The sequence below is a fragment of the Phaseolus vulgaris genome, chromosome 3, assembly GCF_000499845.2.
Source record: "Phaseolus vulgaris cultivar G19833 chromosome 3, P. vulgaris v2.0, whole genome shotgun sequence".
Taxonomy (NCBI): Eukaryota; Viridiplantae; Streptophyta; class Magnoliopsida; order Fabales; family Fabaceae; genus Phaseolus; species Phaseolus vulgaris.
The window spans coordinates 41574238-41602212 of record NC_023757.2 but is presented as its reverse complement, the minus strand read 5'-3'; the positions used below and the strand labels follow the sequence as shown (position 1 = coordinate 41602212).

The window sequence follows — 27975 nt, the reverse complement described above, 5'->3', positions numbered from 1 at the left end:
CTCGCCTTCTCCCCCTGAATTTTCTTTTTCCTATATATCTAGATGCAGTTGGGTCCATCACAAAATCGGGACAGTGAATTATTGTAATACCTACACCCAAATCTAATTTACACTCAAATTCACACATCTTTTTTTCACTCCTATAACTTTCGTTCAAGAAAAATGAATGAGAAAAAAATATCTTCAAATCTTATATTTTTATATATTTACTTGTTCATATACGCCAAAGGCAAGGAAGGCGCATTAGATTAAATGCTTGACTCCAAGAGAAGACCACGAAATTAATAAATTAAAATAATATATAAGAAATTAAGGGAGGCTCCGGTCACTGGTGGTGGCAAAAGTTTGACCTGAAAACCGTTGTTGTCGACATTTGGGCCATGTGACTTTACAAAACGTACGAAACTTCAAAGGTGGCACCAATCACTAATTTTCTTTCTTTTTTTCGTTTTAATTAGTCAATTTTTTTCATGTGTCAAATACTTCATGCAGGCCCTTTTTTCTCCAGTGTTTATGTTAATATACAAGGAAGGGCTTTGCTCGAGGACCCAGAAGAAGAAACCAGATCAGGAAGGAACAAGGGCTTACGAAGAAAGAAAATTTCCACATATGGAGCTTGCTTCGGAGAGATCTGGTGACGGAGGAAGTGGACTCAAGGAAGAAAACAGAAGTGATGAGTATACTGTTGGTGATGCTGAAGATTCTCCTCATAAACAAGAGATTATTGTCCAGGTGAAGATTTTCATTCTCTTCCTAATTAATATCCATCTATTTAAGGACCATCTTTTTTATCTTTTATATGACAAAAACATCCATAAATCATTTTTTGTTTTGTTTTTTTATAAGCATGCATCTCATTTGTGTTAGTTTATGTAGGAGTTTTATTTATTTATTTTAGAAATCCTTTAAGATTTTCATCCAATCCAGCAAGTTATAGAGAATGATCTTGTTTAAAGAAGCATAGTTGATTGTTGGATACTTTGATATTTTAATGTTGATTCCTTCTTAAGCTCCCCCTCCTTATAATTTTCCAGAATTGAAACACACAGTGTTGAATTTCTTTTGGTCGGTTTCTGGAGGTTGTTTTCAATCCTCACAAGAAATTTAATTCGATTATCAGGGCATAGGTTTTCCCGAAAACAGTTTTGGATTCTTTTTTTTGTCGTATCATCACCACCATAGTAATTTGCGCATCCTAAAATGACAACCAATTAATCTTTGTGGATATGTTTGGCAAAATCCATATATTTTCTTAATTTTATCTGTTATAACGATAAAGAAAGGAAAATTGTGTGTATATCTACAACTTGAAACATGAAAGTAATTGAACTAGTCAACTCGAAGAAAAGATTTATATTCAAAAGAAACCCCGTCAATATTAACGTCTATTAGTTTAGGTTGTAAGGAAACTAATTTCCTATAAATAAGATTTTTAATACGAATTTTCTGAACAAAAGAAATAAATAAAGTGAAAGAGCTTTACTCCCTTAAAGAATTATCCTATTCGGTGCACATTAATCAAGGAGTAGCACCTTTCTAATGACTTTGTACAGAAAATCTTAAAACCATTTTTTTCTTCTTTTGATAGAAATCTTAAACCAAAAGCTAAAAAAACTCGGTTGAGAAATTGATGTAAATGTCCAATCATGCATGGCCTTTGCGAAAATTGTTAAAAACGTTTTATCTTTTGGCAAACATTACTAAAAGGGTTATTTCATTAATCAATGACCTCTGGTAAGAGTTGACCAACGCATGTGCCTGAAAAGAAAACTAATGATATTTTCAACATGATATAATTCATCGAGCACGTGCAAGTTAAAACCAATATATTCTAACACCGGGCCAAATAAAACGGGAAACATTCTAGATGAGTTTCTTATAGTCATATAATTCTTCATTCAATACAAATATGTTCCTTCCATTCTACATAAGAATTCTCTTTTTCCTTTGTCCTTCGTAATAATGCCTGCAATCACAAGTTTCCCCCACAAATTTCATATATCATGTAAAAGCAAGGTAGTTGTTTATCTTTAAGAACATTGTTTAACATTCTTGAATCATTGGAGTATATGACATAACCTTGTTTATATCAAAAACTTAATGCGATGATTATTGGTTGTGTGATATAGGAAGCACCCGCAGCTAACACAGAAAGATCCAAACAGGAGGCTGGACCTAGCACATCCGCAGACAAAAAGGAAGAGGTTGAATTTATAATGATGCAATGATTTCTTATTTTATTCTATGTTCTCATTCCCACGGTTCAGGAAGTAAGTATAAGAACAAATAGTACTGATATATATGTTTCTATGGGTGGTTGTAGGTTGATGATCAGCTTGAGAGCACGAAAGCTGAAATGGGTGTGGTGAGAGAAGAAAATCAGCGGTTAAAGAGGTCTTTGAACAAAATAATGAGTGAGTATCGGACACTTGAAATGCAATTTCAAGACGTACTTAAGCAAGGGACAAAAAGGAATAAAGGAAATGATAACCAAGAAGACACATTAGAGGAATCGGATCTAGTTTCTCTCAGCCTAGGAAGAGTTCCTAACAATCAAAGAAACGATGAGAAAATAAAAGTTTGTAAAAAATTGAAGGATGATGAAGGGTTTAACGAAGACTTGACTCTTGGACTGTGCAAATCAAAGTCAGGAAGCACAACTGAAGCTTTGCCTAATCCAATCCCAGAAAACAGTTCTGAAGTTCCAAAGGAAGAAGCTGGGGAAACTTGGCCTCCCAGTAAGGAGACACAGAAGACAATTAGGGACACAGAGGATGAAGTTGCTCAGCAAAACCCTATGAAGAAGCCACGAGTTTGCGTTAGAGCAAGATGCGACACTCCAACAGTGAATCTCTATTCTCTCACCTCATTCTATTTAGTCTCTTTGGTCATGAGAAAACATATTTTCACGCCCTCTAATTATGCATGAGACAAAACACTTTGCACAAACATATAAATAGGAGAGAACTCTATAGTATTTAAGAGTTTCAATATAGAGAGCCATTTGTTCACGCTTTGCTATACTATTGAAACAGATGAATGATGGATGCCAGTGGAGGAAATATGGACAGAAGATCGCAAAGGGAAATCCTTGCCCTCGAGCTTACTATCGTTGCACCATTGCACCATCATGTCCTGTCAGAAAACAGGTATCTATATCTATCTATATATCTATATTTATCCATATATATATATATATATATATATATCCCAATCATATATTATTTTCATCTTATTTGTTTACATTTTTTTTTTCTACAAAAAATGGCTGGACTTTTAATGTAGATAAAAGAGATAAAAATAAATAGTGCAATAAAGAAAATATATAACATAATTCAAACACTTAATGTGGATGTGTATCCCACATTAAGGAAAATTGAAGACGTCTATGAAAATATTGAAATTGTTTTGTGATAATTTATGGAAATACTAGGATTAAAATGCAACTGATGATGTGCATATTTCAGGTGCAAAGATGCGTTGATGACATGTCCATTCTAATTACCACGTATGAAGGGACCCACAACCACACTCTTCCACCTTCAGCTACTGCCATGGCATCCACAACTTCCGCAGCAGCATCCATGCTTCTTTCTGGTTCATCAACCTCTCACTCTGCATCAACACCTTCAACAACAGCAGCCACTTCTGCTACCAATCTCCACGGCCTCAACTTCTATCTTTCAGATGGTTCAAAACCAAGGCAATTATACCTGTCCAACCCTGCACTGTCATCTTCACCTTCCCATCCAACCATCACTCTCGACCTCACTTCACACCCAGCTTCTTCCTCCTCATCACCCTTCGTTAGATTCTCTTCAAACTACAACCAACCCAGATACCCCTCTTCCTCAAGCCTAAGCTTCAGCAGTTCCTCAGAAATCAATGCATTGTCGTGGAGCAACGGCTTCCTTAACAATAATAATACTATTCAACCACCATATAATACCAGGAACATACTTGGGAATGTAAACTTTGGGAGACAACAAGTGGAAAATATATACCAATCCTACATGCAAAAGAACAACAGCAATATTCCAAACGTTCCTCAAGGTGGTGTACCAGCTGATACTATATCTGCAGCAACGAAAGTGATCACAGCAGATCCTACTTTTCAATCAGCTTTGGCTGCAGCGCTCACTTCGTTTATTGGTGGTGGTGTTCGAGGAAATCAAGGTGGTAATAGTGTTGGAGAAAGTCCAAGTTTGGGTCAGAAAATGAAGTGGGGTGAGGTGTTTCCCGCGTCTAATAATTCCTCTTCTACCTTGCCTTGTTCAACTTCGAAAGTCAATGGTTGTGCATCGAGCTTCTTGAACAAAACGCCCGCGAATAATACACAGACGAAAAGTTTGATGTTTCTACCGCCGTCGTCTTTGCCGTTTTCCACCCCCAAAAGTGCATCTGCATCTGCGTCTCCTGCTGATAATAGCGACACCACCAATTAAACATTTGGTGATTTTTCTATAACCAGCTACTTTAGTTTTTTTTTCTTGGATTATTGATGTAATTAATTAAGATATGCTAAGTAAAATTCAGCACAAACACGTAAATAAATTATGAACATAGATGTTTACTCCTTTTTTTATTTATTTTGGGATGAAATATACTTTATCAAAGACTGAACCAGAAGCTACTGCATTTGATTAAATACTGGAGAGTTTGAGTTGTGCAGTAATGGATTAGCAAGCACAGTTTTTCTCATTTTGGATAGAGTTTTACTTTTTAGTGGTAGGAAATCTGAGAGGCTGGTTGATTTTGACTTGTATACATAAGGGGAAAATGATTGTTTGTGATGTAATTCACCTAAACTCCACTAAATATTAATATTTTAATTTTTTTAATTTTAAAATTTATTTTAATATTTTATATTTTGTCCATATTTTTATTAAAGACAATTTTTTATTTTTTATTATAAATATTAATATTTTATTATGAGTATAAATTGGATGTCAAAATATCATCATCCATTTATTTAAGATTTTCAATATATTCTCTCATATCAAGATCCGTTATTTCGTACTAAATATATTTATGGACCGTTAAATAACACCGAAAGAATAACTTGATAAATCAAACAAATTTTAGATTAAAATAAATTCTATCTCTGAAATCATATTAAAAAAGAATTTTAAAACTAACTCAATATTACACATCTTAATACTCCATTTGTTATACTGGTTTGCCGAACGTTCTATTATTTGGAACCATATTATTTATTATTTGTAACCAACATTATTTAAGTTGTGTGATTCATGTTTTAATCAGGTACATGTTTTAATCAGGTACTTGATCGGTTTCCCAAACATTTTTTTTTCAACAAAAAATAAATATAAATTAAAAAGGAACCTTTATACAAATATCATAGTATAGCTAACCAAAGCAGGATATGCCCGTAACACAGGTAACAAGAGAATCCAAATCAGAAAAGAACGCAAGGTAAAACTCCCTACATGACCACCTAACACTGCCTACACTTCTTAAAGAGCAAAGCAAGCAATAATCAGATTTGGGTCCAAACCACCCTTCCATAACAAAACAATGTTAGTTCTCAACCCCAAAATATTTAATCAGTGCCATTACCTGCTTTAAAGACAGCTTCAGCACCTACAAAAGTTGTATACTTTGTAGAAGGCACATGTTTTGCTCATACAAATATTCCTTTAATACACAAAGCACCTCCAACAACACCATCCCACTCCCACACTCCAATCATCCAGTAACCAATCATCACAGGAAAACAAAGAAACAAATCAAATTTTCCAAGACCAAATCTATCTGCATCAAGACACCAAACTAACACATATACATAAAAAGAAATCTTCTGAGAATTTCTCCTACATCTCCCACCCTACAACTCCAATGTTGCACAACTCTTAAATCCACCATCAACCAATTTTGGAGTATATATATACACCTTCCGAACTGTATAAGCACAGAGTTGGCACCACTTCAAATGTATTAACAAAATTAAAGCCTCAAACATAAAACCTCAGCATCATTAAAGCCGATACATGCTTATGACTTAAAGCCAGGTTCAACAAAATTCCTCACCCTTCCACTTTATGATGAATCTCCACCTGAGAGCAAGCTATTGCCGCAGACATATGCAAACTACAAATCTATTTTGTCTCTTAAGGCAGAGGGTAAAACCTCCCTCTCAAGGCAGAAAAGATCCCTTCAACAACAGTGCCTACTAGAGACTAGATATATGTGCACATTTCATTACACAGGCACTATAAATAATTGATCTACAACCTTTTCTCAACCAGATCTAAAAATACACAGGCACAAAAACAAACCTTGTCACTTACCTATAGCTTTTAATACATAAGTCTGTATTCAAATATCAACCGAGAATGAGAAAGACAATGCATGCATCCTATTTTTCATCCATAACCACTATTGAAGTTGTGCTAAATGAAAGACTTCTTCCACATCAGGTTTCCCTAGCTTAAAGATAATAGAATTCCTTTGCTCCCAAATGCCTCTCACGACTGTCGCCCACACACCCTTCCAAACCATATTCCGTTTAGCATTCATATGAACCAAATGAAAGTTTTCAAAGTGATTCTTAAATCCTTATTTTGAACGAACAGAATTCCTAACTATCTAAAACACAGAGACCAACCCCTCTGTGCAACACTGCATTCTAAGAACAAATGTTGAGTCGACCCTTCCAAATCTTGGCACATCTCACATATAGTTGAACCGACTACCACTCCTCTTCTAATCAAACTTCTTCGAGTTGACATTTTGTTCAAGAGAACCTCCAGGCAATAGCTAAAACATTGAGTAATGCTTTAACTTGCCAAAACTGATTGAAAATGCCAAGAGAGTTACTAGAGTCCTGGTACGCTATACACTCGTAAGTAGATTTAACCGAGAACTCCCCTGAGATATCTCCTTCCCAAATTTGGTTGTCCTTTAGCTCCCTATTAAAAATACACGCAGAAATAATTCTAAGCATATGTTCTTCTTGCAAAGCTTCCCATTCAGACCTGATTCTCCTCCACCTTAAATGCCAACTCCACCCTGAGTCTTCCCATAAACCTACCTCTCCCACTACCATCCCCTAATCCAAGGATAAAGAATACAACCTATGATACAAACACATGAGGTTACTCTACCTAGCCACCCGTCCTCCCAAAATCCAGCTCTATCCTTGACACCAATTTTCCATTGTAAAGCTTTTTGGAACCACCCTGCTTCTTCTCCCTCACCGCATACTTTGAATAAATCTCGCTACCACCAAGACTGGATTTTCCTACAACCTGATTCCAACCCATATTTGGAAACTAATATGTCTTTCCACTTTCCTTGTTCATTACACACTAACCGCCATTTCCATTTTGCCAGTAAAGCATTGTTAAACCTTTTGGCATCTTTAATTCCCAACCCATCTTCTTCCATAGGTTTGCAAACATTCTCTCAACTAACCCAAGAAATAACTCTTTTTTCACTGCCCCACGCCCATATGAAGCTCCTTTGAATACTAATAATTTTGTTATAAACCACCGTTATTGCTTTAAAGAAGGATAAATAGAATAGAGGGATGACAATTAATACTTAATTGATTAAGCAAATCCTTCCCGCCAATGAAAAGAATATCCATTTTTCCAAGCGCACAACTTGTCGCGCAACTTATTTAGAATTGGCTTCCAAAACTGTTTCTTTCTTCGATTTCCTCCTACTTTTAGTCCTAAATACTTGAAAGGTATCCTCATCAGAGTATTGTTTAGAGATTTAGCATATAGATCAAGGGAGCTTCTTTCAACATTTATAGTAGCCAACTTTGATTTATTAAAGTTGATTTTCAGCCCATAAGCAATCTCACAAGACCTCAGAATTTTTACCTTAAATTCCTTATTCTGATGGAAATTCTACTTCAAACGGAGGAACCACTCTAAAATTTAGGTACCTATAGCAATTTTTTCAAATATTACCAAATTTTAGTATGAGATTAATCAAATTGAGAGAAACAATTTTCTCAATTGACCCACTAAGATTGGTGACTAAATCATAAAGAAAAATAGAGAATAAAGAATCTTTAGAATAAAAATGCACTTTTTCTGTTTGAAAATCTGATCGGGTAGAAATGTAACCTGACTCCCCAGCCACAACATGACGTGATCAAATTTTAGAATAGATGAGGTGTGAAAGAGAAATTGAAGAGAGAAGGGAGAGAGAAAGTGTTGGATGACAAAAGAAAAAAAATGAAAGTGTGGAATAATACTAAAAAATATTAATAATGATAATAATAAAATTAATTTTAATATTCAATTAAAATTAATTTATAGTAATAAAGAGAATGCAATCATTTTATAAATATATAATTTTACAATTGTTTTAAAATTTATTTTATTAATCAAATGAGTTAAAAAAACTATAAATATCAATTTAATGAGAAGACCTATTAAAGTAATAATAAAAGAGTAAGTATTAATTAAGGTAAAATAATAGTTGATGTTTATTAATTGTATGTAGAAAGGTAAAAGTTGAATGTGTTTAAAATGCTTTTTATTCCAATTTAATATTACTCGTACGTGAAAAATTGGAGCAAAACATATGCCATATTTTAAACGGGGTGTTGGAAAGGCTGATGAGAGACAGACATAGACACAGTTACGGCACGTACGCTTCTTAAATCCGCGTATCAATATCGTGAGATTGAAGCATTATTAACTTTTTCTCTGCCGCCACCACTTTGGATCCCACAATCCTCCATCTTTCATTGCTCTTGCTTCTTCTTTCTCACTATCATTCCCACTCACACACATCGGTGACTCAATTTCTTCTCCTTTTACCTCTACTTTCAATTACTTCGTTTTTTTATCATTATTTTTATTCATTTGTTATCTTGTTCCTTTCAATTTGCGTTTGTTATGGCCTAACGGTCGATGATTGGTAGGTGGATCTGCATCAAAACCCCCTTTTCAATGTTCCTCGGAAATTTCCACTTTTTTTTCAAAATTTTGGGGTTTGTTCTTGTTATGTTTCGGATGAAGCTTTAGTACGAGACCAGTGAAACTATTTGGCCTGAGTCGTTGTCCTGGGAATGATTGTGAAAATTTTGAGAGTTATACTCTATATATATATATATATATATATATATATATATATATATATATATATATGTATATGTGTGTCTGTGTGTGTTCTTGTGCATATAGTGGTGAACTAGGTTTTGCCTCTATTTTTTGTTGTTGAAAAGAAAATTGAAGTCTTTCGTGTTTTCTCTCTTGTGGCTGTTAGTGTTTCTCGGTGGTAGCAATGTCTACTCCCTCTAGGAAGAGGCTCATGAGAGATTTCAAGAGGCTGCAACAAGACCCACCTGCAGGAATCAGTGGTGCCCCTCAGGATAACAACATAATGCTGTGGAATGCTGTCATATTTGGGTGAGTTGAATTGGATAGAAGATGCGGTGCGATGTTTACTTATATAATATAGTCACTTCGTTTTGTTTTATTTTCCTCCCCCGCTTTGTTTAAGTATGGATGGATAAGCAATTTCTGCTTTCTTGTCTGCTTTGGATTGCAGTCCTGATGATACTCCATGGGACGGAGGTGAGTCTGTCCTCTTACTATGATTCCTATCTTGGAAATTCTTTTATGCATGTGTCATATCAGTTATTTAGCCATCTTGTACATTGCATGCTACGCTACTGGTTAGGTTATATTTGATGAGCTTGTTTTTACCATAGCTACTATCTTGGAACAATTTCGTTGCTACCACTGTTTTCTTTTTGGGTTCTCATTTGGCAGTATTAATTCTAATTTCTGTTTATTATATTGTCATACATTAGTTTTATATTGTTTCTTTTTTATATTGGTTTATGTTTCTGTCAGAGGTGATGACTTAGTGGAATAAGTCTTTTGTTCTTGTTATGTTAATATTAGAGATTGCATTTACATTAACAAGAGAAGGATATTTTGTTGGAATATTAAACTAAATTTTTCTTTCTTCGTGAAGCTGTATTATGGTCTGGAAAAGTTAAATGAAAATTGGATGCTCATAATCAGTAAATCTTATTCATATACTTGGAAGTCACATTTTTCTCTCTTAACCCTATCACAACAATGTCTTCACATTTTGAATTATTTAGGCACGTTTAAGTTGACTCTCCAGTTTACTGAGGATTATCCTAACAAGCCACCAACTGTACGATTTGTCTCTCGAATGTTTCATCCAAACAGTAAGTTTTAGGTGGAAATGATTAATCTTCTTATACATAAATTACCTATCTAACTAGTAATGTCGTTTTTCTTCTGTGGGAAGTTTATGCGGATGGAAGTATTTGTTTGGATATATTACAAAATCAATGGAGTCCTATATACGACGTAGCTGCAATACTCACTTCTATCCAGGTATTATCTTGTATAATATTGTCAACAATTCTACATTTCTTTTCATTTCATTGTTAGTATATTACAATAAGAAGAGCAAGCACTTATATCTGCACAATTAGTTCCAGACTTGAGGTCTGGTTTGTCCGCCTTGACCTATGCATGACCATCCAACATTTTGCACAAATTAATGCAAGATCCTGTGGCTTTTTAAATTATTTATGTCTTTTTGTCTATTGAAGTGCTATCTGCTTCAAGGCATTACCTTTCCTTTTAAATGTCCCTTGCTGTTTGCTGATTCATGTCTTCATTCATTTGCAATGTTAACTTGGCTTTCCCTTTTACACCATTAATTTCACAGTTTCAACAAAAAATGGAGAATGCAATTCAGGAACATGATTTTCTTTATAAGATTATCATTTTCTTCTCTTTACAAATTTCAAGGCATTTTCTTTTGATTTACTCGCTCTCAATTTTAATGATTCTTTTATCGTCTGTCAGTCCTTTCTTATCCCTGCTAAATGTTTGAACTCATTACTGTCAATTGTAGTGTAGTTCCAGAATTTTAAGCCTTTAAGTCTGTGAAACATTTTAATAGAACAGCTTCGTTTTTTTAGTTTCCTTGTTTATGGGTATAAGGAGCTTGTAAGAATTTATTTTAGGTCTGACCTTTTAAGAGACTGCATTGTTGTTCGGATATGATGTATTTTCAATTCCTCTCCCCCTCCCTCCCTTCATGGTTATTGTATTTAGAAGGATTTCAGATCATCCTCTTTGTGAGCTTTTATCTTAATGGAATTTTTTGCTAATATAAATCACAAAACCAAACATATAAGATAGAAGCATGTCATATTTTTTTTTGGTGAGGGGGGTTCATTTTCTTTAAGGGGGAGGTCCTAGGCATGATGAGGCATTTTAAGGATGCGCTAAATGTGATTATTGGAACTCATTGGACAATGGTAATTGAACCTGGTAAGTGTGCTTCCGCTACAAGGTAAGCACCATGTTCCAATGTCTCCCTGTGCTAGGACCATGATGGGGTCAATATCAGAGGAATGATAGGAAATAAATAGGCCCAGCAATGCCAACTAATTAGAGATACAAGTAAGGCAAAGTTGCTAGAGTTAGTAACATGATCAGTTGGGCAGTTAGTTTAACAGCGTGGGGGTAGGGGAGTAGAATATGGATCAGTAATTGATTATTGTCTGAAAACGGAGGTTTAGCTCAGTTGTGAAAGGGACAACTCTGTGATGGGGAAACCTTTGTAAGGAGAATACTTTCCCTTTTCTGTTCATATTTCATTTTCTTATTAACTTTATTTCGTTTTTTTTTTCTTTTTCTGGGTTTGTAACAGAAGATGGTATCAGTATTCTCTTGTTGTCAGAGTGCACACCATTTATTGGGGATAAGTTACACTTTATTGTTTTCCATTCTGATATAACGTGGCTGTGATATCTCAGTCCAGGGTAGTTGAGAAGTAATTGTGCATGTCTAAATTGCTAAGTTCATGGTACTAGTCTTTGACATGTTTGATATATAGTAGTTAAAATGTTTCCATTACTTCTGAAAAGTAATTATTACTCTGTGGCAGTCATTACTTTGTGATCCCAACCCAAATTCTCCTGCAAATTCAGAAGCAGCTCGGACGTTTAGTGCAAACAAGCGCGAGTACAATAGACGAGTTAGAGAAATTGTGGAGCAAAGTTGGACAGCTGACTAAGCTCACCACCCGTCATATGTCTGTGGGCCTTTGAAGACATGAATTAGGTTGGACTGCTGCCTATAAGAATCATTGTGCCAACTTACTGAATTTCATGTCATTCCTTACTGTTTTGAATGTTAGGATTACCTTATGTTTAATCAATCGTAGTCTATGCATTGTTCATGTCAGTTCATGTATTATATTATAGAATTCTGTCAATTTGAATTGGATTATTGTCTAACACGGTTCAATGTATAAGTTGTAGTCTTCTGAACTGGTTATGATACCAAGGCTTTATTAAACTAGCTTCAATTTCAATGATTTCATTGTCACATTGCATGTTTGATTTTGCTTTCAACCTTCTCTTGTGTGACTGTGAAGTCGACGTATCTGCCTGAATGAGGTGATTGATCACAGCTCTAGATGTGAAAATAACTTAGGTTAGACGTTATTATATCTGAGTATGACCTTAAAATAATAATAAGAAAAAACAATCTAAGAATGACTTTTAATTTGTTTTAAACTCGACCTGATTCGCATAAAAAGGACCTAATAACGTCAAAAGTCTGTCCTATCAACCTAAATAAGTTTATTAGCAATTACACATTTTCTTATATTATCATGTAATACATTTATTGTATATGGTTATTATTATATACAGTTATAATACAACATAATAAAGTAATTGTTAAGAAACTATTCTTTTTAATAAGGTCACGGTGAGGGCTATATTTTTCAATGACTTTGTAAGTTTGACTCTTTAGGTCTTGTTTAATGATTAAAAAAATATAAATATATCTATTTAATATAATATGTTGCAAACAAATTATTATTATTTATATTTAACCTAAAATATTATTTGAATTGTTCAACATTAATATATTGCAAACAAATATGTTTTATATATATAGGAAGCCCATAGGTTTATTTCGTATATAGAGGGATTTGCTTGACAAATATGGATTTACTGAGCATAGTTTAGAAGGTGGGAATAGTTTACACAGTTTTATGATAATCAAACAAACATGCACTTAATTGTTTGACAACATTGGTGGAATGTCTGGCAGAAATCTTAAACAATGACAAGCTTAAATAAATTACTATTGTTTAGTTTGTATATTGTACGAATAAAATATAATATGTAAATTTAGCTTTTATTTTTCATAGAATGTGGAAAAATCTCATCAAAGTTTAAAAAATTAAATAAATTAGACAAAGCTAATAATTATGTTCTGAATTCATACTGATTTTGATTGTAAGAAATTTTCCTGATATTTAAAAGAAAAAGTTGTATATGTTTATTTACCTTAAAATGCAATTGGTAAAACGCTTTTTTTATTCTATCATTTTGAAACATTATTGGTAAAAAATATTAGAATATAAATCAAAAGTTATATCCTACACAATTTATTTACTATTAGTAAATTTTAAGTAATAATAAAGAATATATTAAAAAGTGTGTTGGGTATCACTTCTTATTATTACATAAGTTAATGATGGTTCGCTTCTAATAATGTTACAACATTTAAGCGTACAAAATATACTCATCATTTCAAAGAATATTTGACATTATTATTTAAATATGTATACTAAAAGTTTGACAATTTTTATAATAGTTTAAATAAAGTTGTGCTTTCATATTCTTATAATAAAAATCACGTTTAACATAATTTATGTTCAAACCCATACATTAATCATTTGAAAAAACAGAAAATATCAGCCAACCTCAGTCCCAAGAACATGTTGGAAAACACGAATTTTCTTCTAAAGAAAGAGAGAATATATTGTTTGGTTAAAATGAATCTAAATTCAGGTTAAAATTTTCTCAATTTGGACGATATTATTATTATGACATATTTAGGCATCATATTTCAAATTTAAACGTTATATATCATATTCCAATTTAAACATTATGGATTTTAACGTATATATTCACAAAACATATCATAACGTTGAAATCCGTATAATCATTTAAGAAATAATAACTTTAAACATGCTAATTACGTCTGAAATCCATGTGTATGCAAAATATATATATTATTATATAAAAAGCACTTGCCAGAATATTCAATACAGTTTGGTTTGATTAACACACATCAAGACACGAAGCACAAAACGGTGACAACAATTTTCACCCGTTTTCCTATATATATAGACAACAAACTGGGCAAACATAAAGTACAGTAGGCAAAGTTTGAGAATTACAAACTTAAGATCTGCAATCTTGTTTACGCGACTTCTGTCAACAAACTGATCTCATCAGTTGACCGAACGTCCTACACGTGAAAGAAGCAAAACATGTTAGTCACATAACCCCCTTTTCACAACTTTGTCAAAAATTATACTTAATAGTAAGTTACCATATTTTCTTTGTTTCCCTGTGCATTGTCTACAGAACCTGTAGGGCTAATTGGAACTGTGAAAGAAAATGATCACGAGATATTGTTAGACTAGCTGAACTAAAAAAATGTCATCAGTGTTAACTATTTTTGGACTCTTGCCTTTAATAACATCAGATTTTTGTGGTTGTTTCTTGAGCTCGCTCCTTTCCTTCTTAGTTTGTTGCTTAGTTGGCTTCTTTGATTTTTTAACCAACCTAGAGCTCCCCCTTTCAGAAACAGGTGTTGAATTTGCAGAGTTCTTTTTGAGATTTTCTCTCAACCTGGATCCGAGGTTATTCTTTTGGCCAGTTTCCTTCTTTGTTGGCTCTGCTTTAACAGGAGATAATGGTGTGGATTCGGTTTCCAATGATTCGGGTTTCACTTTTTCAGTATCCATGATGGATGAAGAACAGCAGTGTACTCCATCATCAGAGGATCGAGTTCCCTCCTCCTCTAGCACCTGCGAAATGCTTTCAGAAACTGGGGTCTGCTCTATATTTTCTGCAATGTAATAGCTTTGAAGCAGTTCTTTCACTTCTCCGAGTTCAGCAAGCTCATGTCTTTGCACATAAGATTTTAGCTCGTCTTGCATCATCGGGAACGGCTATGGTTGTTGCCATTGAACCAAGGAATCATGAAACGAAAAAGGGTTCAGGGTTCAATTAGTTAACAAAAAGAACAAGGCAGAGATACTGTTTTCTGCGGCAAATTGCAATCCGTAAAGATAATACGGCAGACAAAAAAGGTGAATTAATGAAAAATATATTTGAACCTAAAGAAGTAAAAGGAAAGAAAATTGAAACATGCAGAAAATTTATGTTTGTAATATCTACTGATATTGTTACCTCACATCTTGCTTCCCAAGCAAGTTTGAAGAATCCAAGTGAAATTGAGTGCTTAGCAGCAGATTCAGACAGCTTGATCTGGTTTAGCCAATATGAAGAGGAAGATAGGAGATTGAACTTCATTCGGCCGGGTGTTTTGGAACTGTCAGATGCCGGTGTTTGACTTCTGCTTTGAGACCCTTGGCTATTGCCATACCTAATTTTTCTGGTCTCTGAGATTGGGGTAATGTGGCCAAACTTTGGATTTGGAGAGGAAGAGGCTTTGACAGGAACGGAGAGTCTCCTTGGTGGTTTAGCACCAGTAGACTGACCACCAACACTTCTGCTTACACATGGAGTACTTAACCCTCTGAAAATGAAAGTGTTTACAATAAATTCCAATTTCACAGCTCATACCAAAAACCACTTATCATGTTGCCTTGAGAAGAGACAGTGCAAACATAGAAGCAAGTAAAAGTACCGTAACTAATATCAGAACTTAAAAGAATTAAATTCTGAGAATTTAAATCTTGAGACACTTCTAATCTAAAATATTAAGAAAATAAATGAATTTATAATTTCATTTATATATGATTTATTCTGTTTATTTTTGTGAACGTGGGATTTTCAACTACCACGTGATTTCCTGAGCACTGTCTCAATGCCCAAACACAAGCTAAGATAGATAAAAAAAGTGGAACATAAACCTTTTCATTACAGAAAGTTAAGGCCTAAACTTGCAGAGTACATAATTTGCAAGTTTTCCACACACAAAAAAAAAAACAAATAATTTGGCCTTATGAGTGAAAGAACCTTAGGGACTAAATTCATGTTTTAAAGCGTCTAGTACTTATAAGGACTAAACTCATGTTTTAAAGCGTCAAATTTAAAAATCACATTAATAACAAGAACCAAATTGTACTAATATAATAAAAATATAGAGACTAAGTTTTTTTTTCCTCATAGATGACTAATGCCTAAATCAGTACAATATAGACCATTTAACTAGGTAAAGCCCAAAAAAACATCGAATCACATGCTCCATATTCGTTATTGGTGCAGAGAATGCCCTTCATATGAGAAGCAAATTGGTGAGATGAAAATTCGAAATTTCAAATAGATTCTGAGACAAGAGTACAGGTAAATGAAATTTTCTCTCAATCAAAAAAACACCTAATGACTTAATCTAACTTCATAACAACAATACATGAGAAAGTACCTTTTAGATTCAGAAGAATTGATGCGATCAGGTAGGTCTGGTTTGCTTTCCTTGAATTTAGAGGACGATCGTAGGGGGTACCTCTGGAGTTTGGATCCCGCAGAATTCCCTGAAACAGAACCACCGCACAGTTCAATTGAGATAACCAAATTTGACGTAACCATTACTGTTGTCACTGTGACTCTGCACAAAGACATGCATAAATAAATAAAAAGGTAAATTCAGAGAATTGGGTGAAAGAGAGTACCAACAGAGAGGGGCTGTTCTTTGGCAGGTTCTTCCATTTCCATCTTCTGCTTCAGAATTGAAAACCAGTACTTAGTGGTTGGTTTTGTGGTTTCTGATGTTTTGAATATAAAAATAGAAAACGAGAAAAGCGTTAATAAAAGTGACAATGAGCGGGAAAAGATGCAATGGGCCTGGTTGTGGTGGATGGAACAACTCCCATGTCAGTTTCTAATGTCTTTTTTGAATTTCAAATTTTAAAAAAACCGCTTTATTTATTCCGTCTTTGTTTCGTGTGAGATTGTAAAAAAAAAACTGCTAAATAATTGTATTGACTTAAATATTTAAATTTTATTTATTAAAGGATAAATAATATATATTTATATATTAAAGAGTAGATTATAGTATATATGTAGTCCTTGTTTTTAAAAGATATTAACTAGTATTATTTTTTATTTTTTAATTGATTATTAAAAGGGTCAATTATTACACATGAGAAGGGAAGCAGACATCCTGCTTAAGTAAAAGAATCACAATTAAAGTAGTTGATTTTGACAAAATCCCTATCGTTTATTTCAAATTGATATTTTTAATTCAAATACTAAATAACTTAGATTAATTAATGTTAATGTATATAAGCATTTTCACTATCCTAAATTAACTAACAAAATAAATTAGAAAAAGTAGTCAGTTAAGTAAAATTAAAATTATACTAATTAAACATTTTAAAACTAACATCAATAATGAACCATATTTATTTTTCAAATATTATTAGTTCTAAATTTTTGTGAATATCTCTTTTATTAGTATATTTATTATTTTAGTATTTAATAAAATAATGAATATAAAATTTATTTGTAGGTAATTTTTTATTGTGTAAATGATTTTTTTATTATTGTGGTCAGTTATATGAATTGAAAATTCCTTCCCTTGATATCTTCCTCTTCTCTGGATTTGCTTAAAATCTGTTGGTTGACAAAAAATTAAATGAACATGTTTATGAAAGATTTAGTGATTTTTATGTGTTGCACTCTGTTTTTAGTGATCTTTCACACTACTTAACATTGCTATCAGAACGGAGGTCAAAATAATGTTAAAAGGAGACAGGAATCAGACACAATATGAGTAAATATAGAGGGGCAGTGTAGTCAGTTTTACATAATATTTTTTTATTTATTTCAGCAGTTATTTGTAGATAATTATATTTACCTCTCTTTGATAAATTATTAAAATGTCATTATTTATTATTTATAGATGATTTTACTATTGCATTGTTGAATAAGAATTTAGTGTATAGTTTTTAAATATAGTTACACTTTTTACAACTCATTTATTTTACAAATTTCATCACTCAAAGCTTTTCCACGCATTTTAGTGTTATATTTTTTAATATTTGTTAAACAATGTACTTCCGTCTAAAACAAAATAAATGAAGTGTATAGTTTTACAACATTTTCAAGTCTATTTTTCAATATCATTCATGCTATAACACACTATCATTACTATGGATAAAAAAAAGCATAAATACAAGCTAAACTAAAGTTTAAAAAACTTTAATTTTTTAATACTTACAAATTCACGTGGTTCTCACAAATATATATATATATATATATATATATATTTTACAACTCATGTCAAAACACTTATATATGTATTGAATTTGACTAAGAGATCTGCATTTGTCATATTACATTCGTTATGTTGTTTCTTCAACACAAACTACATCAATAAGAGCTAAGTCTTCTTATATGAAAGGATAAATTTCTATGATGTGTCAAACCAATTTTATTTTATTTTCACACTGTAAACTAAGTCATATAAATCTCAATTGACTCTAATCACTTTATAATCTTCATCTATGATTCCAATATCTTAGTAGAGTTTGAATATCTCATTAGTACAAATCTCAAATTCAATATATATCTTAAACATCTTAACACAATATCCCCTTCACAACAAATAATTATATATACATCATACTTCACATCACATACAAACATTTTATCATAAATTTTCATTATATACATCCAACTTAAATCAAATGTCAATAAATTGAAAAATCATCATACACTACGTTATAAAATGTTCAAATACAATATATTGGTAAGAAGATAAATACATTTTAAAATTTATAAAAATTTAAAGTCAAGTTTCTTCAAAGTTTAAAAAAACCCCTTATCACTTAGCTAGCATTTGGCTCACTGATCAAATCAAACATATATTGTAATTCACCCGATTACCATTACGTTCACCCAACCAAAGTCATCAACACACTTAACAACTTTTAGTTGTCTAATGAACAAAATACTTAGCCAACAACTACACCAATGAGAATTTTTTATAAAAAGAAAATCTCTCGTTCAATGATCAAAATTTTCAGATTTTCAATTAAATTAGTTTTACACAATTAAATTATGAGAAGCGTTCAATGATCAAAATTTTCAGATTTTCAATTAAATTAGTTTTACACAATTAAATTATGAGAAGCAGTTTCGAATGTAGAACAATTTTTTTTAATTTAATTTTATGAAATCTATCATCATTTCTATAATTTTTAGAACATGTTGTTTTTTAATTTGAATTTTTAGAATTTTATTACAGTTTTTTTTTTTTAAATCTCTTAGAACCCAATAACATGATTTTCATACTCTTTTTTTATCTTTCATATTTTGTGTGTCTCTCGTACATACATATACACTTAAATCTATATTTTATTTAAATATATATATATATATATATAATAATAATAAAAAATAAAAATATGGATATTAATAAGCAGTGACTGTGTTCGCACTACTTCTAAATAATAGTGGTGAACTTGATAAGATCCAAGTTATTATTTTGATTGTAAAGAGACAAATAATAAATTTTACTTAAAATCACCTATGCCAGCCCTTAAATACAAAACCAGCATGTATATGGTGCGTTTATTACGGACAGTGATAAGGTGGGGTCGTTAACTTCACTGCACCACCCTCCCTTACATCCTCCTCTTTCTCTTTGTCGCATGCTCCACGCAATCTCCCACACTGTTCCTGCCACCGTGGCTTTCAAACCTCGCACCACGCAAACCACCTTCAGTACACGCCACGCGCTTTCATCTCTGCCATCCACCTCATTCAACTAACGGTTTAACTCTCCCAGACGCGCCTCCCCGCGTGAACCATACTTCGAGATGCAGGGGCCATAAAGTCATTTACCAATGCTTCGGGATAAAGATTAAAGAAACTGGAACACTTCGTTTTGAAGTAACTGTACTGGGACTCCCAGAAACAACCTTCTATTAAATCACAGCCACTACTTTTTCATAGTGTGTCCTCGTGTGCAGCACAAACTCTCATTTCCACCCTTTGATTAAACCATTCCCTATTGTCAACGATTCAAACCCACCAAGTCTTTGAATCGGATGGTTATAACAAGGGTATAGCATGTGCATGAGTGACACGTGGCGACTTCCCTACAACTTATCCAAGCTTTTCAGCTTTCTTTCAGACATTTTTGTTATTTCAAATTTCACTCATCCAGCTAGCACAGTTTACAGAGAGCAGCAGCAACAAACAAAGCAACCACAAAATTTACGCAGCGTTAGATCATTCTTCTCTCTCTGTCCTTTCCATTGGTAAACAATTTGTGTTCTCTCTCTTCTCTCGTGCACTCCACTGTATATATTTCTCCTCTTGCTCTAGAATATATTCTAAACAAACGAGGAAATAAATTATTATTTTATTTTTGTATTCTCATTGTTTGGTTGTGGTTCATAGGAATGGTAGATTTGAAGTGAAAAGGTTCCACATTGGTCAGGTAATCATCAGATCTAGCCTCATTCTAACTTGTTAGCACCAATTTTAGACACTGATTCAAGGACCGAGAAGTGTCCTGTGCCTCCTAGTTCTCGCACGTAGCAGATCTTGTGGATTCTAGGGTTTCTGTATGGGTGCATTTCAAATTACCTCTTTTGCTGTCCGTTAATACATTATCAGTGTTGCGGCATTTCTAGTGAAATATGTTCAATATTTGATTTTTGGTGAATTCAATTTTTGCATTTTAAATTACATATTTTGCTGTGCGTCAGTAACTCTTTTTGTTTTGTGCTTATGTGTTATTTATTGATTACTGTCTAAGTTGTAATTTTTTAGATTTGTACTGCTCAATCGAAACTCAGCAGGCAGGAGCTTCGAGCTCGAGAGATCAAACGTAGTTTGCATTGTATTTTGTTTCATCATTTCCTTTCCGTACGCTATGATTGTCGGTGGCTTATAGCGCTTTTGTTTTTTTAGTCGAGGTTTAGCGGTGGAGGTTAGGGAAAAGTCAAAGAGTGACGGTGCATCTTATTAAAAAGGATATAGACATGATACCATTTTTTTGGTGCTGTATTATTGCATCAGATAAAAAGATGGTACTAATTGTGCATGATGTCTATGTCTATTTACTGTTGATAGTTGATTGGTCATTAATTATGTCATCCCAAATTGTTGATAATACTTGATTTTGATTTGGGAAGTTATATTTTTCTATTGTTGTTTTCATTTGTTTGAAAGGATATTGTTGATTACATGTTCATTGATTATTTTTTTTTATTGATAAGGAAAGGTATTTATTCTGAGACTAACATCCTCATGGAAGAAAAACCTGCTGTTCTGTTTGACCTAAAAATATTGCAGAAATGGAAAAAAGTTATTAGTATATAAGTTATTTTCTTTGCATAATTAAATTTTCTTGAGAACCCATCGCCAGATGCCCTTTTATAAAGGGGGACTTGTTGTTTTTTGTTTAAAGGTCTATTAACTTCAATATTATCTTTGACATGTTTCTTCAGATATTGTTTGAATATTACTATAAATTTAATGTGATTTCGTTGCCTGAGATCCTACAATTTGTTTCTTTCTGAAAATCATAACATTTTGCTGTTTTTTTTTTTCTGAATACTTTCCCGTATCAAATGGAGGGCATGCCAGTTTCAAGATTTATCCCACCTATATGCTTGGCTAACTAAAGGAATTGATGAGTTCACTGTAAATTTTTTTAGTTGCTCTAAGTTAATTGAATTTGGTGATCTAGTTAAGCCAAGCAGGCATTTTGCATGATTTCAGAATAATTATGTACTTTAAAATTTACAAATATAAAGCAACTATCGTGGAGATCAATTGAGAGATCAGTTTTACCTTCTTTTACAGGTCCCCGGGTCACAATGGGTAAGTCACCAGGAAAATGGATCAAAACCGTACTGTTTGGGAAAAAGTCATCCAAATCAAATATTTCAAAAGGCAGAGAGGTAATATTTGTGATAGTTAAGGCAACTTCACCTCTCTGTTAATTGTTAATCTGTATTCATATTTCACGAATGCATTCACACATTCTTTCAAATTACATTAATTTTTTCATGACATAAATAGCCAAATCTATTTTTCTTCAAGAAAAATGCAAGACACTAAAACACTCTTTTTTACACTTTTTGATTTGATAAAATGTATTGAAAACTACAAAATCATGAGCGAGGTTCATTAAATAAGAAGCGAGATGTGTTGGAGAGCTTGTTGGTAGCACTCTTTTTCCTTTAAATTTTGATGCAAATGGCATCATCAGTACTGTTAATCAAATGTTGTCATGGATAGAGAGAATGTCACCAGGAAGTAGAGAACACAGATTCTGTTCTCCTTTAAATAATACATTCTGGTTTGGTGTTGATGTTGTGTCGTGGGACTTAACTTTTGTTGCTATTTTTGCACTGTGCTGACCTTTCTTAACACTTATCTGAATTTGCAAACAACCTAGGATTAGTCATATATTGCTAGGAATTATAGATTCTGTTATATTGTTGAAAGTATCACTTAAACTTATTTTTGTCGACACAGTAATAGTATTTAATATGATCTTCCCCATCTGTAATTCAATACCTGATTTAGTTTACTATAATTTCATTTAGAAGCTTGTTAATAAAAAAGAAGGAGTAATAGTTACCTCCAAAGTGCCAGAAATGAGTTTGACCTTAGAACCAGCCTCCAATATTATTCCCAATCATGATGAAGTCCAGGAGCTGGAAAGCAAAGAAGCAGAAAATGTTTTACCTGGCAATCAAGAAATAGACATAGTGGGATCTACTAATGAAGAGGATGTACTAGATCCAGAGAAAATGAGGCTGGAGGAAGCAGCAACAAAGGCACAAGCTGCTTTCAGGGGTTATTTGGTAAGCAATTCACTGTTTTATAGAATACAATTCCATTAATCTGTTCTTAGAGGGAATCAAACACAGGTCCTATGAGTAGACATAGAAAAATTTATATCTTTTATATATATCATTTACAAATTACATGTATTAACTAGTTTACCAAATACTTACAGTAGTAACTTATATGTAACAAGCTCTTAAAATAAAGTATTATTTATTTATTAAGGTTGTTATTATTGTCATTAACATTTTGGGCAGCAAGGAATCAAACCCAAGTCCCATCAGTACTCATGCAATCCACCACTACTGTTTTATAGAATAATTTACTGATTAAATTGCTAACGTCTTTTAATCATGAAGAAAAACTGAACTGTAAATATGAAAACTATGTTTTAATCTATATTGCAAAAGGATAGTAAATGAGTGGAATTAATTTTCTGCTATTATTGTAAATTATCTTAACATCTGATTTGGAGGCTTTGGTGGATCAAGAAATTAAGAGGTTTAGAGGATTCAGTGTTATTTATTATTATTAGAACTCAACATTGACTCTTAGTGTGATATTTAGAGTTATAATCCCTGGGCGTTTGTAATTTGTCTTCCCCCCTTCCCATTTTTCTTTTCAAATTTGAGACCTTATTTTATAAATTTTATCTGAGACTGACGTGTTTATTTGTCAAGAGTAGCTGTCAAGTCCATGTTGCAATTTGAATAATTTTCTCTAAAATAAAGTTCATATTATCTTTTATTTTATCCTTATTTGGGAAATTGTTTTCTTAATGAAGATAAGCTCTGCCTGATTTGGTGGTTCCCGCTGCTATGACACTTTATAGAAAACCGTATTTCATCAGTAAAATCTTTGACTTTCTTAAGTTCTTCAATTCTTCACTTACAATTTGATAATTGATAAATATGTTCATGAAAGGCTGGCGTACAAAGAATTTCTTGACCTATCAAAACAATCTTTATCAAGTTTTGATTGTATGGCTTGTTATAAGTTGTAATTTTTGGCATTGTTCCTCAACTAATGGGAGTTCTTTCATGAAGGCTCGGAGAGCATTTAGGGCCCTCAAAGGCATAATAAGGTTGCAAGCACTCATTCGCGGGCACTTGGTTAGGAGGCAAGCTGTTGTTACATTATGCTCTATGTATGGTATTGTCAAGTTTCAAGCACTTGTTCGTGGAGGAAGAGTTAGGCAGTCTAATGTTGGATCTGAAATCCATGAGAAGTGCAATATATTGAACCCTCTGGTAATTTTTCAAAAATTGAATTCTCGGTAAATATTTTTAACTATTGCTAATGGTTTTCCTTCTCAATGTCATTTACCTTTAGGATGGAAAATTTGTCAAGCCAATTGCTATATCCACGAAAGTTACAAAGCTGTCAGCAAATGCGTTCATTCTTAAGGTAACTTACATTACACCATGTTCATGTTAAGTTCTTTTTTTGTTTTTCTGTTTTGGCTACTTATTCTGTGTAAGTTTCATTCTTGAATGTACAATAATATGCTTTTTATGAGAACCAATCTAAAATGTATCATACATAATTTTTTTTACAAAATACCCTTAATTATGAGTTATTTCTCCAAGTTCAATAAATAGTAGGTGGAAAACATTAGTTCTTTAGGCTTTTTAGGAGTCTAATTTGCCTTGTATGTACTTTGACAACTTTATTTTGTCTCTTCACATGCAATAAGAGCAATAAATATAATATGATGAGAGAGATTAAGAGAATTGGATATAATAAAAGTATTTCAAATAAATATGAAACCATGTCTCATTAATATTGAGGGTAGATTTGGAAAGAACTTATAAATGTAGGACAAATTTAATGTTATTAATTATACTAATTAGTTTCTCCTTGTAAATTAGTTAATTACAGAGTTTTTTTTTTTAAAAAAATGTAAGAAGTTGAATCTATGTAGTGAGTAAATAACATTGTTAGAGAGACAACGAAACACCCCATTAATTTCTCTAAACAGGGACCAATTCCAAAAAAAATGTTATTTTTTGCTACACTAATGCTATTGGTTTCATCAGGTAAATAATCTTCAATTAATGCTTACCTAGTCTTCATGTAAAATGATCCTGTAACAACTGCAATTTTAAGTCCTGAATGAACAGGATTTATAGTATGGATCAAAGATCTATATTTTCTTTTGTGGTTCCTCAGGATTTCAAATGGCATGTATTTTATTTGTAGATGTATAAAACTGACTGTATGTGAAGAAACTAAAGCTAAGCTGAAAGAGAAAGGTTTGTTTAACTAAAAATGAATTTGCATTGCCAATTTTAAAGTACATGTAATGTAAATGTAATTATATGGACTCGGTAGGTTGCACAGCAAGATATGCTGACTAGACTAGAGCTCAGCATAACTAACAGAATAGCTTGCACAGCAAGCTATGCTGACTAAACTACAGCTAATCTAAGTAACTGACAGCTTAGCATAAACTGACTGCAGTTAGTTACTATATATACTGAAGTGATTACAACTATAAACAATTCTGTACACTATCAGTTTGAGCATCATGGCCTTCAACATGAAATTGGGCCTAAAAATTATTATAAGGGCCTGCTGTTTCCCATTCCCCCTGTTAAAGAAATGATTTGGTTACATTAAATAGAAAAAATATGATTTGATTTGATTACATCAAATAAGGAAATATCTAAGCAAATATTGCTCATTATTAACTATTGATTTTGTTCCTTATTACTACATCTCTTCTTTATTATAAATAAGAATACTCGTGTGTGCATTACACAATTACAAGCAATCCTTCTAATCTTGTGTGCCTGTCTTAACACTAAAATTTATGGGTGAATATAGTTTTTTTTCTGTATTATAATTCTGTAGTTCTATTAGAATTTGTCTTTTATGATCTCAGTTAGCTTGGACATGATAATGTTGTTTGTTGTTCCAGCTTTTTACTTCGTCAACTACAATAATGGCACTGCGTTTGCAATATGTTCCTGGTGATCCAAATTCAGTCCTAAGTTGGTTGGAGCGCTGGTCAGCATCTCAATTTTGGAAACCAGTTCCCCAACCCAAGAAAATTCAGGATATTAAGGCTCAAAGGAAGCATGGCAGTATTTCAGTTGGCGATACTCAAACGAGTAAGTCAAAACGTACTAACAGGAAGCTTCCTACTCCGAATTTTGACTCAGTCCCAGTGCAAGCAAGTCATGAATTTGAAAAACCTAAACGAAACACAAGGAAAATTCCAAGTCAACCCTCAGATCCCGTGCAGGAAAACACACAAAATGAGTTTGAAAAGGTTAAACGTAACTTGAGAAAGGTTCATAATCCTGTTGTTGAGAATGTTGTTCCTTCAGAAGTTGAAACAGAGATGCCAAAGGAACATTTGGAAAAGGCCACAGTTACCTCATCCCTTACTGTTTCGGAACAAGAGGTTGTTAGTTTTAATGAGAAGATCAAGAAGGAAGCATCATTAACTGCTTCCAGTGTGCTGGATATAGAAACTACTCCTAGACTTTCAGCTAGTAACGAAATCCTTGACACACCAAGCAGTATTCAAGTGGCTGTGGAATCGAAGCCCTTGACTGAAATTACAACCAAAGATAAAAATATTTCTGATGAAGTAAAACATGAGCCCATAGATTTGCCAGAGTCTAATTTTAAAGATGAAAATTCTCACTTCACAAATGGAGATTTGAGTCACAAGGAAGATCCAATAGGCAGTGAAAACCAGAAACCAAACCGAAAAGCCTCTATTGTAGCAAAGCAGGAACGTGCAGAGAATGGTATACAGAATAGTCCAACATTGCCAAGTTACATGGCAGCAACTGAATCTGCAAAGGCAAAGTTGAGGGCACAAGGATCCCCAAGATTTGGACAAGATGGAAGTGAAAGAAACAACCAGACCCGGCGACATTCTTTGCCGTCCTCAACTAACAGCAAAATTAGTTCGCATTCACCTAGGACACACAGACCAGTTCAATCAGGTCAGTCAGGTGGCAAAGGGGGCAACAGAAGTGACAGAACTGTATCAACAACTTCTAGAGATGGAAATGGTATGAGATAGTTTTTCCTATAGTGATTTGGAAAATTCACCCAAAAAGTATAATGCTTTAAATATATTGCGAAATAATTTCACCTATTTCAAATTACTTTGTTAGCTAAGTTGCCAGATTAACTTAATCATGCCAAACATGTCTAGATTGCAAATTCCGAAACGGTATAGTTCCTTTTATTAACAATTAAACAACTTAGCAGATGTGAACTCCCAAATTTCAATCTGAATCTAGTATGTCTTCTTTTTATTGTGAATGATAATCATCAATGGGTCTGTTCGCTTGCAGGAAAGGTAATTCAAGCAGAGTGGAAGAGGTAATTCGAGGAAGACCGATGTTCTAGAGTGGAGTATAAGGAGGCCGAAACTCGTGTGTGGTTTATGTGTATCTTTGATGAGAATTGTTGAATCGATAGGACTATAGGTGTGCTTGAATTCAGGTTATTTCTTCACTTGCTGCATTTTGGGCTTTGAAGGTGATTTGTACATTATAGGTTTCTAGTTTTGCATGATGCAACTATACCTAAAGTTAATTATGTTTTCGGCATGATTTCTGGAATGTCCAATTCTCATTAGCACGTACCTTAACATGTATTTGGTGTTACCAGAACTTCTCTGTTCCGGACTGAAGTGTGGTCTGGTAACCAGAATATGGCCGTGCGAGATTTTTTTGCGAATTTGGTTTTTTAGGATTTTAACTGCCCATCGTCAGTCATATAGCATATTGTTCTGTTATGTTGATTTCTCACCAACCTAGGATGACAAAATCTTGAAAAGGTTATGTTTTTTTTCACGCTTTCGTGTCAAACGCTTGATGTTGGAAATAGGAACGGTGGATGAATGGGTAATGGAACTGCGCTTGTTACGTCTAGGATTGGGCATTGAATTGCATCCTTTGCATTCATTTTATAATAGCACATCCCATAAAATTTCCACAATTATTTTTTTTATTTCTAGGAGCTGAACATATAAGGCGGTTACAACAATTTACACATTGCATACTCTAGGGGATAAAACAATTTGCATACTGAATTGATGATTTCAATGTTTATTAGAATATCTATTTGTGGTATTTTTAAAA

General features: G+C 33.1%; 4 protein-coding genes across 9 annotated transcripts; 3 read left to right on the top strand and 1 right to left on the bottom strand.

Moving 5' to 3' along the window:
• Positions 1-284: 284 nt before the first annotated feature.
• LOC137807785 (WRKY transcription factor 72A-like) lies at positions 285-4648 on the top strand. 2 transcript variants are annotated; one of them, XM_068608577.1, is made up of 6 exons: positions 285-413; positions 493-732; positions 2130-2204; positions 2324-2845; positions 3036-3149; positions 3468-4648. In XM_068608577.1, exons 2-6 carry the CDS (start codon positions 514-516, stop codon positions 4443-4445), a joined length of 1908 nt encoding a protein of 635 aa, XP_068464678.1. In that variant the 5' UTR covers positions 285-413; positions 493-513; the 3' UTR covers positions 4446-4648. The 2 variants fall into 2 exon arrangements, with proteins under 2 accessions (XP_068464678.1, XP_068464677.1); XM_068608576.1 differs by lacking the exon at positions 285-413 and having other exon boundaries at positions 427-732.
• Positions 4649-8553: 3905 nt separating this feature from the next.
• Positions 8554-12377, top strand: LOC137807784 (ubiquitin-conjugating enzyme E2 2-like). 2 transcript variants are annotated; one of them, XM_068608574.1, is made up of 6 exons: positions 8554-8779; positions 9253-9395; positions 9538-9563; positions 10103-10192; positions 10276-10364; positions 11935-12377. In XM_068608574.1, the coding sequence occupies exons 2-6, from the start codon at positions 9271-9273 to the stop codon at positions 12061-12063; spliced, it is 459 nt and encodes a 152-aa protein (XP_068464675.1). In that variant the 5' UTR covers positions 8554-8779; positions 9253-9270; the 3' UTR covers positions 12064-12377. The 2 variants fall into 2 exon arrangements, with proteins under 2 accessions (XP_068464675.1, XP_068464676.1); XM_068608575.1 differs by having other exon boundaries at positions 8778-8904.
• A 1688-nt stretch (positions 12378-14065) lies between these two features.
• LOC137807783 (uncharacterized) lies at positions 14066-16889 on the bottom strand. The gene is made up of 6 exons (XM_068608573.1): positions 16717-16889; positions 16470-16578; positions 15272-15620; positions 14547-15030; positions 14406-14461; positions 14066-14321 (listed from the first exon to the last, which is right to left on the bottom strand). Exons 1-6 carry the CDS (start codon positions 16757-16759, stop codon positions 14274-14276), a joined length of 1089 nt encoding a protein of 362 aa, XP_068464674.1. The 5' UTR covers positions 16760-16889; the 3' UTR covers positions 14066-14273.
• A 2734-nt stretch (positions 16890-19623) lies between these two features.
• Positions 19624-27629, top strand: LOC137807782 (protein IQ-DOMAIN 31-like). Of its 4 annotated transcripts, none has more exons than XM_068608571.1 (8): positions 19624-20313; positions 20456-20495; positions 21869-21966; positions 22621-22878; positions 23908-24111; positions 24194-24268; positions 25785-26895; positions 27184-27629. In XM_068608571.1, exons 3-8 carry the CDS (start codon positions 21883-21885, stop codon positions 27213-27215), a joined length of 1764 nt encoding a protein of 587 aa, XP_068464672.1. In that variant the 5' UTR covers positions 19624-20313; positions 20456-20495; positions 21869-21882; the 3' UTR covers positions 27216-27629. The 4 variants fall into 4 exon arrangements, with proteins under 4 accessions (XP_068464672.1, XP_068464670.1, XP_068464671.1 ...); XM_068608569.1 differs by having other exon boundaries at positions 19632-20313; positions 22618-22878; XM_068608570.1 differs by having other exon boundaries at positions 20135-20313; positions 21851-21966; positions 22618-22878.
• Positions 27630-27975: the final 346 nt, after the last annotated feature.

What these genes read in the sequence shown, in the direction of transcription:
- LOC137807785 (XM_068608576.1), top strand. Translation starts at nt 487, where the DNA reads ATGCAGGCCCTTTTTTCTCCAGTGTTTATGTTAATATACAAGGAAGGG. An exon ending in AACAAGAGATTATTGTCCAG is followed by an intron (nt 733 to 2,129) that starts GTGAAGATTTTC and finishes TGTGTGATATAG; the next exon opens with GAAGCACCCGCAGCTAACAC. An exon ending in CAAGATGCGACACTCCAACA is followed by an intron (nt 2,846 to 3,035) that starts GTGAATCTCTAT and finishes CTATTGAAACAG; the next exon opens with ATGAATGATGGATGCCAGTG.
- LOC137807784 (XM_068608574.1), top strand. Translation starts at nt 9,271, where the DNA reads ATGTCTACTCCCTCTAGGAAGAGGCTCATGAGAGATTTCAAGAGGCTG. An exon ending in TGATACTCCATGGGACGGAG is followed by an intron (nt 9,564 to 10,102) that starts GTGAGTCTGTCC and finishes TGAATTATTTAG; the next exon opens with GCACGTTTAAGTTGACTCTC. An exon ending in CAATACTCACTTCTATCCAG is followed by an intron (nt 10,365 to 11,934) that starts GTATTATCTTGT and finishes ACTCTGTGGCAG; the next exon opens with TCATTACTTTGTGATCCCAA.
- LOC137807783 (XM_068608573.1), bottom strand. Translation starts at nt 16,759, where the DNA reads ATGGAAATGGAAGAACCTGCCAAAGAACAGCCCCTCTCTGTTG. An exon ending in AATTCTTCTGAATCTAAAAG is followed by an intron (nt 15,621 to 16,469) that starts GTACTTTCTCAT and finishes TTTCATTTTCAG; the next exon opens with AGGGTTAAGTACTCCATGTG. An exon ending in CTTGGGAAGCAAGATGTGAG is followed by an intron (nt 15,031 to 15,271) that starts GTAACAATATCA and finishes CAACAACCATAG; the next exon opens with CCGTTCCCGATGATGCAAGA.
- LOC137807782 (XM_068608569.1), top strand. Translation starts at nt 21,883, where the DNA reads ATGGGTAAGTCACCAGGAAAATGGATCAAAACCGTACTGTTTGGGAAA. An exon ending in ATATTTCAAAAGGCAGAGAG is followed by an intron (nt 21,967 to 22,617) that starts GTAATATTTGTG and finishes AATTTCATTTAG; the next exon opens with AAGCTTGTTAATAAAAAAGA. An exon ending in GCAATATATTGAACCCTCTG is followed by an intron (nt 24,112 to 24,193) that starts GTAATTTTTCAA and finishes ATTTACCTTTAG; the next exon opens with GATGGAAAATTTGTCAAGCC.